Below are 11,780 nucleotides of genomic sequence, written 5' to 3'. Positions count from 1 at the left end.
GATATTTAAAAAGTAATAAAATCTGGGCGGGCAGCGAAGCCGGCTCGGAAGGCGGGGGCGGCGGTGCGAGCGGCGACGCGGGGCGGGGGGGGGGACAGGGTCCGGGCGGAAATGGAGGGGTGGGGGCGGCGGGTAAAAAGAGGGAGACGCGGGGCGTGGGGGGGGACCGGGTGAACCGAGGGGGCCGAAATGGGGCGGAGGGGACGCTGGCCGAGAACCAACGGGGGGGGGACCGACGAGGCTGCGGCGGGGAGCGGGAACGGAGGGCCACGGCCACGGGCGGGGAAGCGAGGGCGGGGAGGAGTCGGAGGGAGTCTGTCCTCTGTGACTACTGCGACCCCCCCACCTGTCCTCATCACCCTGAGGTCCCTGCCCGCCTTCCACCCGTGCGTCCTCAGACACGTGTCTCGGGCTCGCCTTCTCCCAGCCAGGGCCCGGGGGAGAAATGACCACAGACGACTGCCCGAGACGACATCCTTTCTTAGTTGTCCGGTCCCCTGGGGTTGTCGGTGGCTTTGGGGTTTCTCCCCGGGCACAGCTAACTGTGCTCCCCAAAACGTCTCCCCTCACCCCGACCTGAGGGTGCCCGGTCCCTTCCCTCTGCTGGTCCCAGTGCCAGCCTCAGGTCGCTCGCGCCTCTCACCCCTCGCCCCACCCTTCCTTTGCGTCACTGGTCCCGGGCTCCCTGTCGCTGTCGTCCCGTTTTAAACTTTTTAACCCAATCTGTGTTTCCTGCCATGACCTCAGTGACCCGTGTTCTTTTTCACCCCATCCCTCCGTTGTAATTTTTTTTTTCTTTCTTTCACCAGGTCTCTGTTTTATGAGCCCCTCGTTTACCTCTGTCCCTGCTGGCTTTTCTCCTCCGGGTCCCCTCGGGTCCCTGAGCGCCTCCTTCCAGGGTTAACGCTCCTGAGTGTTCACCTGACTTGTCCATTGTTGGACCCCCGCTGTTTCTCGAGTCCCCCTTTTGCTCTGGCTGCCGGTTTTCACCTTCCATTTTCCACTGGGCATTTCTTTTTCAGCTTTCCCAATTAAAAGACAAACAAACCGGGCCCAGCGGAGTGGCTCACACCTGTAATCCCAGCGCCTTGTGCCTTGGAAGGCAGAATAAGCTGGAAGGATGGCTTGAGGCCAGGAGTTTGAGACCAGCCTGGGCAACATGGTGGGAGACCCTGTCTCAAAAAAACAAAAACCAAAACCAGCCCAGCTACCTCTCTTTGAGCCTCCACTTTTATCCTCAGCCCCTTCCACCTCAGCTCCCATCTAATCTGCTCTCCAGCCTCGTTACTTCCACCCTCCCCATATTTCTCTTTAATTTTCTCCTCAGTCTCCATTTTTTGTCTCCCAAATTCTCCCGATTCCTGATGTCTTTGGGTCATTTTTATGTATAACCCCTGGAAAAGAAAAAGAGGTAAAGGGACAATATTGTTACCAATATTAAGAAAACTAGTAAAAAAAAAAATGAATTTTTTTTTTACAAATTCATTTTTCCAGATCTTCCCATTTCCTAATCAGGGCTAAATCAAGATCACTAAAGTATTTATTTAAAAATAACTTTATTCCATTATCTTTTTAAAAAATCCATTATTATAATCTCAGGGTGAATTTCTCCCAGCCTCCCTTACCACATATTAACATGTAAGAGATCTGCTTATTTTTCTTTCCCGGCCAGTCCCAGGGTGAGAAATATCGGTTGGCACTTATTGCATCATAATAAATTTCACCCAGCAAGGATGATTTTCTAGGTCTCAGTGCATGGGTTATGGAAAATTTCCAACCTGTTCTCTTACTGCAGTTAAAGAACCTGTATGTGTTTGTGAGAACTGGAGCCAATATCAAAGCCACAGTATTGTGGAGCCCCCTCCCCAGGGTCTACCAGGTTTTGAGGAAAAGAAATGTCAGTTGTAATGGCCCTGAAGTGTTTCTTCCTGGTTCTGATAAGTAGATCTCATGGTCTCTGTTTAACAATACATGCAGATAAGATTTTTTTAAAAGCACAATGTAACAACTTGGACTTTGCCAGACAAATGCTATAATCCACTGTCAACATGCTTGTGGATTTGGGCATGGATGTCTTAAAGAAAAGTAGCCCTAATTCGTTAAAAATTCTTAAAATTTGAAGACATCCAGTACCTGGGCTCTTAACTAACCCAGCATATTAGTGTGTACACAGGGCTCAAATAAAAGTGACAACAGTCACAGCTCAACTGGTCAAGGGTTTATAGTGTTTGGCATCCAGACCCTAAAGTTCCCATCTGCTAGTGGAAAAACCCTCAAATATTTCCTATCATAAATTGTGTGTGCAAGAGAAGAGGAAGTTGTGAAAAACATCTCGGTGATCTTGCAAAACATTCTCTGTGTTCCCAGCTAGGGATGTTTTTTTTTTTTTAATCTGGTTGCCTCTGAATAGTGGACTCTTAAATTCTGGAATTTAGTCATTGAAGACTCTCAAGGAGAGACTAGCTCAGTCTTCAGTGACTTTAGAAGCAACCTGAGTATCCCGCTCTGAAATGACACTAATTTGCACTATTGAAAAGGCTTAAGCACATAAGGTACCATGCAACGAAAGACCTACCCAAGTAGAACTGCAATTCACAGCTGTTCCTGAGGAGCAGAAATTGCAGTCCACTGCTAAATTTCCCAGTGTCCTGAGCTGGGGACAGGACATACTTTTGGTTATTTGTTCAGTTTAATCCCTTCACCCAAGAAAGTAGACCTTCCCCTGCAAGCACACCCGCAGGGTTACTTCAAACAACCAACTTCTACATTCTTAGGAGTCTCAGCTCCTGGTATGGGAGAAGGAAAGTTCCCCTTTAAGCCCTAGGTCTTACTCATTAGTGCAGGATATGCAACATTGAAGAGTGCAAATTCAAGTCCGATTTTCATGTGTAGCACACATCTATTGCACCCTTATAAGGTCCCTGACTTTAAGAAATTTGTATGAAATCAGAAAAACTAAATCTCAAAACTGTACAAGGATCTACTAGAAGCATCGGCAGCCTAAACTCATCACACAATATTTTCATTCAAAACTTATTGATCAATGTATTCTCATAATATCCTTAAGAAGTAGGAAGGAAACAAGTCTTCCCATTCCCATTTCCAAGATAGAGAAACAGAGACCAGATGAACTGGTTTGCCCAAGGAGCTCTTATCACCAGATACTCCATTATAAAAAACGTGTCTCCTGCCTTCTTTCAAAGCAACAGAAGAAAACAAGAACGGGAAAGTCTGAAAGCTCATAGTGTATCACCTAGGAGGCTTTTATATAAATATGAAGCTCTGCAAAATGTGAGGTTACAATTAAAGGCACTTCCTCTTATCAGCCCCGACCTCTTTTGAAAAGAATTATATCTCCAGGGAAACAAAAATCATCAGGCGCGCTCTGATCATGCTCTTGTAGGAAACCATTCTATAAAGCAGAAGGAAAGGAACAGGCAGCAGCTCGTAACTTACAGTTAACATTCTTCTTCCACCAGGGAAGGCAAAAAAAAAAAAAAAGATAACTAACATCTATTGAGCACCTCCCTGGGCACTTTTCTCTCCCAAATTACCTCATGTAATCCTCACCACAAGCCTGGAAAGGAGTTGTAATTTCACCCATTTTACAGATGAGGAAACTGAGGCCCAGGGAAAGGTAAAACAACATGCCCCAGGCCCTGAAACAAGGAAGTAGCAGAACCCGAATTCCAGCTCGGTGTTTCTGACTCCAAAGCCTGAACCAAACTGCGTTCCTCTGACTTGCCTTGGTACCTTTTCCAAGGACCTCACATTTGCCTGGCTTCTTGGTCACAAGCTCACCTGGGCAGTGATAAAGGAAGTTTCCCTGTCACCCCACAATATTCCCTTTTGTGCTGGAGCAAGCTGGTTATAAACCTTAAATAGTGGCAAAGGGCACGAAGGCCAAGTGCTTCTGTCACCCCTACTCCCTCCAAACCAGTGTTTGTCCCAGTAGGTCAACCTGGATAAACCTAGGAGTCACAGCAAAAGTGCCACCTGAGACACCAAATGCAGCTTTCCTATGCACACTGCTCCTTCCCCAAGCTTTTTAACACTGTTGAGAAAACTTATAGCAAATCAAACCAATTTTTTCTAAAATGGAAGGAAAAATTGTGTGTTTTTCTTTTTTGCTGAGAGACCCACACCTTGCTGACGCAAGCCCCCAGCAGGGGTGCAAGTCAAATCGAAGCTGAATGAAGAGTTCATCTTCAACGTAGCTTTCTAAGCTTTCAAGAAGACATGGATGGACAATCCTCTTCTTCAAACTGGCCTATCTTCTTCTTCAACGATGTCACTTTGCTGGTCACTGCTGTCATCTGCACAGGGGATAAAATAAACCAACTCTTGAGTGATCTCGATAGTGTGATTTCTACTGTCAGTCTTCAACCATCCCAGTGATACCTAGTCCCTTCCTGGTGAGCTACAGAATTGGATTTCATGGAGGAGAAGGTGGGACAGGGTGTGTATTCCCTTTTCATCTGTTCTGCCCATTCATTACCCTGTAGGCATGCACGATGCTGGCCTAGATCCTTCCTTCGTGCTCTCAGCTCAGGCCACTGCCCTAACCTGGAACACCCTCTCTTCTTTCTACTTATTCCAACTCTACTGTCCTTAAAGACTTGCCTCATGTCCACCTGGAAACTTCCCCTGACCAACACACCCTTCCAGGCTCTTGCCTTTCTCTGAGGTCCTGTAAATTTTAAAGGTATCATCATCCAGCAGGCAACCAAATTCGTCTTGTAACAGTTCCTCTCCCACTCTCTTAATGTGTTGGTTAAATCTCACTTATGTTTCTATTTCCCCCATGTGTTTTAGTCTGTTCACCCTGACTGGTCTCGTAAAGCTCTCTGCACACAGATGCCATTGGTCTTCCTTTTCTGTTTTTTTGTTTGTTTGTTTGTTTGTTTAGAGAGGGTCTTGCTCTGTCTTTCAGGCTAGACCGCAGTGGTGTCATCATAGCTCAGTGCAGCCTCAAACTCCTGGTCTCAAGCGATCCTCTTGCCTCACCTCCTGAGTAGCTGGGACTACAGGTGCACACCATGATGCCCAGCTAATTTTTCTATTTTTTGCAGAGACAGGGTTTCACTCTTGCTCAGGTTGGTCTCAAATTCCTGACCTCAAGGGATCCTCCCACCTCAGCCTCCCAAAGTGCTAGGATTACAGGTGTGAGCCACCACGACTGGCCAGTCTTCCTTTTCTATTCCTTAACAATGCCAATACTGTGCCTATCCCAGAGCAGGTCCGGGATAAATGTTTGTCAATCTAATTTTCATGTTGATAGTTGATAACAGATTCTCAAGTTCTAAACTAAACTTTAGCTAACTATCTTCCCCAGCCTTTAAAAACTGAAATTCACCCCTTGCAGATTTCCTACTGGGAAGCTCACTGCCATGGTTCAGAGCATTGTTAAGGAAGAAGAGTTTACCTTGTAGATCCTGGAATCCGTTTCCCATCTGTTCTATGTTCCCATTCACCAGCGCGGTCACTCTGTGAATGTGGTTATGCTTGGCTCTTTCTTTTGGCAACTCCTCTCTCTCATTTCCCTCCTCCTCCTCTTCTGCAGCATCCTCTTCTTCCTCCTCCTCTTCCTCCTCTTCCGAATCCACCAAAACCATGACATCACCCATGTCTTGTCCCCTAATTTCCAAAGGGGGAAATAATCAAGAAGATATCTTGTTTTTCCCAACTTCAGCCCTCACTGAATAGGAAACACTAGATACTTTGCAACCCCTTTAGTAACATGGAAAATTCTTCATGCATTCAGCTTGGATAAGTCATGAGATGACAGTGTGGTTGTAACCCCACAGAGCTATGGCGCCACAGATGGGCACAGATGATCATATCTTGTGCTGGGTGTGTTTCATTATTCCTCCCCTGCTACTCTGGCAGGTGACCACATTGTCCCAGGCATCTACCATTTGAGTCCCCGTCATGGCATGTATAAAAATGCTGTTCCTTTTCTGAAATGCCCTTATTCTGCTCCACTTACTGGAATCTCTCTCCCTCCTCATTATGTAAGGTCTAGGTAAAGTCCTCTTCCTCCCCCGAACACCTTGAACTACGACTGCATTTGGAGTCCATGCCTGGCAGCTTAGCACTTAACTAACTGCTCTGTAGTTTATCTATGCCTAGCACTGCGTACCCAGCCAGACTGGACACTTCTTACGGAAGGAAGAACGCATGTCACAGGTCAATCACACTCCTGGGAGCATCACGTTCTTGTTTCATCCTCTCAGTGAAACAGATCACGAGATGAAGGCTCAGAGAGAGTCAGGAATTTTCCACGGGCACAGGGCTTGGGAATAGCACAGCTGCAATTTGAACCCAGGTCCACCGATTCCAAAGCCTTGTCCCACTATGCCACACTGCTGCCTCCTGTGAGAGATTACCCCAGGGAGTGACAGACTTACAGAGAGAATGGCCCCTCCAGAACAGGGCAGTAAAGGCAACGTTTTCCCATGAAAGATGGTATCAGAACAATAGTATCCCATCATTATGAACAGATAAGAGAACCTTTTTTCCACAGAATCATAGAGAGGATTCTCTGCTCTGACCCAGAATCTTCTTAGAAAATGAAATACACACATCCCACTAGTTACTTTGTCTCTACTAGGGTTTCCTTTTAGGAGAGACTTCTGGGCGTTCACAGACTAGACTTCCAAAACATCCTGTAAGACTATGACTTACTCATCCTTTGAGCTCTCTTTAGAAAATTAAATAAAACAAATACATGAATGATTGGGCTCAATGTGTACACGTTGCCTTTATATCTCAGTGACAGACCTGCAACGTGCCCAGCCCTGACGCCTGCTGTTATAAAGCAGCACAGACTTTGGAATCAGTTAGACCTGGATCTGAAGGCAGGCACTGCCGTTTACTTCCTGGGTGAGCTTGCAGAAATTTTTCCTCACTGAGCCTCCATCTCCTTATCTGGAAAATGGAGATGCTAGCACCACCACCCTGAAGAGGTTATGAAAGAATTTATAATAATGCCTGATGAATCCCCGGGTCCAGGGTTTGGCACATGGCAGGTCGTCAGTGGCAGCTGCCATTATTGTTCTTATGAAAGGAAACAAAGCAGAAGTGATGACAGATCATGGAAATGGGTTTTTGATTTGAGTCTAAGGAACACTCACCTGAAAGTGTTTCCTACTGAAGGGAGAAAGGAAAAAAAGTTAATATCCAGTAACATCCACTTCAACCTCACAAAAGGTTTTAATCAAGCGCTAACCTTTACGAAAGAGGAACAGAGGAGAAAACTGACCCAACACGAGAAGTGACAGGGTCTTCAGGGATGGTACTTAGGTGCCTCATTATTGCATATCTTGCTCCAGTGAAGAAGCCTATTGAAGGGGACTTCAGGTGGGAGCATGACAGGGGCCCCCTTTCCCCCCACCCACACTGAAATAGAAGCAAAGGGACCCGAGAAGCCCTTACCTTTCCAGCAGAACACAGGGCTGTAATACAACATGAGCCCTGAGATAACGGCCAGTCCCAGCAGGAGGAGGCTCACAATGGTTCCCACAATTCCCCCAATGTTTAAAGGTTCTGTAAAGACAAGTAACACCATTGACTCTCCCATCTGATACGTGAGCAACTAGGAAAGCAACACCTCCCCTCCTCTGCCTGGGTCCAGTTATTGTCTTATCTTGGTTTCATGACCTTGGATAAAGCTTATGACCTGTCTGTCACGTAAGAAAAATATCTCATCTCCTGACCTCAGACAGAGAGTTTGTGGGTATCAAATGAAGGATGTGATGAGAAAAAACAACGGAAATCTCTGTGTCTACAAGACATCTAGACTGTTGCTAAGGGCATGGGTAAGAAAGGGTGTGAGTTATCAATGCTGTGATAAAGAGTGATCAGTGGAACAGAATAGAGAATCCAGGAACAGGCCCACACATGTAAGGAAACTTGCTATAGGACAGATTAGTGAGCAAAGGCGGCACTATTCAAGAAATGGTGCATGAACAACTTGGTGATCCAAATTGGGGGGACAAAAAAGAAAGAAACTTGACCCTACCTTATACCATTCACAAAAATCAGAAAAGTTTCATAAAATCAATTAAAATAAGAACCTCTGTTAATCAAAGGATATCATAAAGAACACAGAAAAGGCAACAAACTGAAAGAAATATTTGTAATATGTAAAACTAACAAGGAGTTGGTATAAGGAATTTCTAAAGAATTCTTACGTATCTATAAAGAAAGGAGACAATATCAAAAGACACATTTCAGAGAAGGAAGAACACAATTAGCAAATAAACATATGCAGTAATGCTCAAAACATCCTTAGTAACCAGGGAAATTCAAATGAGAACCACAGCAAGATTCCATTTTACACCTACTAGGTGGGCAAAAATTACAAAGCTTGCTGGTGAAAATGTGGAACAACTCAGTACTCTTATATACTGGTAGTACCACCACTTTGGAAAATAATTTGGTATTATCTCATAAAGATAAAAATGCACATACTCTACAAGCCTTCATTTCTACTCCCTGCACATATCCTATAGAAATATTTGCCTAGGGACCTGGCGTATATGTACACAAGGAACGGGATAAAAGATGTCCACAGCAACACTGTTTGTCATAACAAGTCAGAAACAACACAAACATCCATTGGTAGGAAATTGCTTAACTTAGTTGTGGAACAGTGACACAATGGAAAATTATACAGCAGTGAATACGTATGAAGTACAATTACACCCACTGGCATGAATAAATCCTAGAAACGAAATGTGGAGTGAAAAAAGTAAGCCATAAAAGACTACATATATATGGTATATGTTTTTTTTTTAAAGATAGCCTTTTTTTAGAGGAGTTTTAGGTTCACAGCAAAATTGAGCAGAAAGTACTAAGAGTTCCCAAATACCCCCTGCCCCCAGACACACACAGCCTCTCCCAATTATCAACATCCCCACCAGAGTGGTGCAGTTGTTACAATCAATGAGCCTACACTGATATGTCATTATCATCCAAAGTCCATAGTTTATATTAGGGTTTGTTCTTGGTGTTCTATACTCTATGGGCTCGGACAAACGTATAATGACATGAATCTGTCATTATATTAATAATGTCACACAGAGTATTTTCACTGCCCTAAAAATCCTGTGCCCTGTCTATTCAAACATCCCCTCCATCCACCAATGCTTGGCACCAATGATCTTTCTATTATCTCCGTAGTTTTGCCTTTTGCAGAATGCCATATGTAATTGGAATCACACGATATATAGCCACAACAATTTCTTAAAACTCAAAAACATATAAAGCCAGGCATCATGGCTCATGCCTGTGATCCTAGCACTTTGGGAGGCTGAACCAGGGGGATTGCTTGAGACCAGGAATTCAAGACCAGCCTAAGCAAGAGCAAAACCCTATCTCTACAAAAAATGGAAAAATTAGTCAGGCGTGGTGGCACGTGCCTATAGTCCCAGCTACTTGAGAGGCTGAGGCAGGAGGATCACTTGAGCCCAGGAATTTGAGGTTGCAGTGAGCTATGATGAGGCCACTACACTCTAGCCTGGGCAACAGAGTAAGACCCCGTCTCCAAAAAAAAATAAATAAAAAATAAACAGTATATTATTTAGAAATATGTAAATATATAGTAAACATTTTTTAAAAATAAAACAAATTCAGGATAGTGATCACCTTTTGTGGGAGGCCCAAAATGAGGTTGGGATAGGAAGGACCTACTGGTAGAGTCGATAGTATGCCCAGTGATATTTGGACTTCAGATAAACAAATACTTTTTTAGTGTAAGTATGTCCCATGCAATATTTGGAACATACTTATACAAAAAAATATTATTATTTTTCTGAAATTAAAATGTAAGTGGGCATCCTGGTGTTTTAAGTTTTACTGTTTTCTAAATCATCAGCGTTGGCACTGCTCTGTATCTTAAGTAGATGGTAGTTTCTTGGGTTTTCATTTTGCTATTGTGCTTCACAACTTACATTTACGATATATATGTATATATTCTTTGGTGTGTAATAGATAGCATGCAATTTTTTGCTCCCTATACAAATGTCAGAGATTTTAGGATTGCATAATAATTTTCCCCAGGCATCTTGTCAAGCCACAGGCAAGCAGTTGGCAGTGACCCACGTGTAGGGAGGCACCAGTCTGTCCCTGTGCTGATGCCAGGTGCTCTGAACCTCTCAACCCTTCTCCTTCAGGGCCACTAGCATCACTCACCTTTCACACTAAGCCAGATGTCCACCTCCCTCACTCCCACGGGGTTCTCAGCCCGGCAGACATAATACCCCTCGTCCAGGTCCTGGGAGCAGTTGCGGATGGTGAGGGTGGAGCTCTGGCCGTTCTGGGTGATGAGATAGTGGCTGTTGGGCTGGATGACCACCTCGGGCTGGGTGAGGTTCCTTAGCCACAGGATCTTCGCAGGGGGGTAGGCTCCAGACACTTGGCAGGTGAGCGTCACGTTGCCCCCCACGAAGCAAGTCTTCAGAGGCTCAGAGAGGAGGGAAGGGCCCCCTGGTGATCAGAAGAAGGTAAAGACCGACCAGTGTTTAAGGAGATTCAAGCCCTGGCCTGAAGTCTTCAACAATATTACAGCCGTCCTCCCTTATCCGCTGTTTCGCTTTCTGGGGTTTCAGTTACTGCAGTTGACCACAGTCCGAAATAGTAAATGGAAAATTCCAGAAATAACCAATTCATAAAGTCTTAAATTGCATGCTATTCTGAGTAGCATGATGAAATCTCACACTATCCTGCACCATCCATACCCTCTTTTTTTTTTAATTTTAAAGAGATTTATTCTAAAACAAATTTGAGGACCATGACCCAGAGCCACACCCAGGAAGCCTTGAGCAAGTGGACTCCCATCCCCTCTGCATCACAAGAAGGGTAAATACAGTACAATAAGATACTCTGAGAGAGAGAGGGAAGGAAACCACATTCACAGCATGTTTCTGACACTATATTGTTATAGTTGTTCTATTTATTGGTGTTAATCCCTTACTGTGCCTAATTTGTAAATTAAACTTTATCATGGGTATGTATGTATAGAAAAAACATAGTATATACAGGGTTCAGTACTGTCTGTGGTTTCAGGCCCCCGCTGGGGTTCTGGGAACATGTCCCCTGTGGATAATGGAGGAATACTGCATTTCCTTCCTAACGAAGCAACTCCCGGAATTTCTACACCACATCTCATTTTACATAATAAAAGCTAACATTTACTGAGCATTTACTATGGGCAAGGCACTGTTACACATATTAACCCAACTCATTCTCACAATAACCTTAATATCCCCATTTTGCAAATAAGGAAACTGAGGCACCGAGAATGTTAATTAAGTTGCTCAAAGTCACACAACTAAGTAAGTAATGAAGCTGGGATTTAGAGTGATCGACTGTCCCAGTTTGCCCAGGACTGAGGGGGTTCCCGGGACGTGGCTTTCAGCGCCAAAGCAGGAAAGTTCTGGGCAAACCCAGGGTAAGTCGGTTACTCTGTGTAAGACTGGAATCCAAGCAGCTGGGCTTTTGTAGTCCCCATTCTTCACTTCTAGGCTATAAGCTTCTGTGTATCATAACTACACTGATCGTATTTTAAAATGGGCACAAGGCCGGGCGCGGTGGCTCACGCCTGTAATCCTAGCACTCTGGGAGGCCGAGGCGGGTGGATTGCTCGAGGTCAGGAGTTCGAGACCAGCCTGAGCAAGAGCGAGACCCCGTCTCTACTAAAAATAGAAAGAAATTATCTGGCCAACTAAAAATATATATATACAAAAAATTAGCCGGGCATGGTGGCACATGCCTGT

General features: G+C 44.7%; 1 protein-coding gene across 3 annotated transcripts in view; it reads right to left on the bottom strand.

Annotated features, from left to right (window-relative positions):
- Window positions 1-1,539: 1,539 nt before the first annotated feature.
- The window catches only part of VSIG10 (V-set and immunoglobulin domain containing 10), a 28,950-nt gene continuing 18,709 nt past the window's right edge, over window positions 1,540-11,780 (bottom strand). The window contains exons 5-9 of one of the 3 annotated variants that reach the window (XM_045535040.1): window positions 10,198-10,491; window positions 7,438-7,548; window positions 7,137-7,149; window positions 5,426-5,637; window positions 1,540-4,316 (exon numbers count right to left, since the gene is read on the bottom strand). In XM_045535040.1, coding sequence (XP_045390996.1) covers window positions 4,261-4,316; window positions 5,426-5,637; window positions 7,137-7,149; window positions 7,438-7,548; window positions 10,198-10,491 — 686 coding nt within the window. In that variant the 3' untranslated portion in view covers window positions 1,540-4,260. Of the gene's footprint in view, window positions 4,317-5,425; window positions 5,638-7,136; window positions 7,153-7,437; window positions 7,549-10,197; window positions 10,492-11,780 lie in introns of all 3 variants that reach the window. The other 2 variants (XM_045535039.1, XR_006730763.1) reach the window with 2 other exon arrangements.

This window comes from Lemur catta, chromosome 21 (assembly GCF_020740605.2).
Source record: "Lemur catta isolate mLemCat1 chromosome 21, mLemCat1.pri, whole genome shotgun sequence".
Taxonomy (NCBI): Eukaryota; Metazoa; Chordata; class Mammalia; order Primates; family Lemuridae; genus Lemur; species Lemur catta.
The sequence above is the reverse complement of the archived record's forward strand: the minus strand, read 5'-3'. Positions and strand labels throughout refer to the sequence as shown.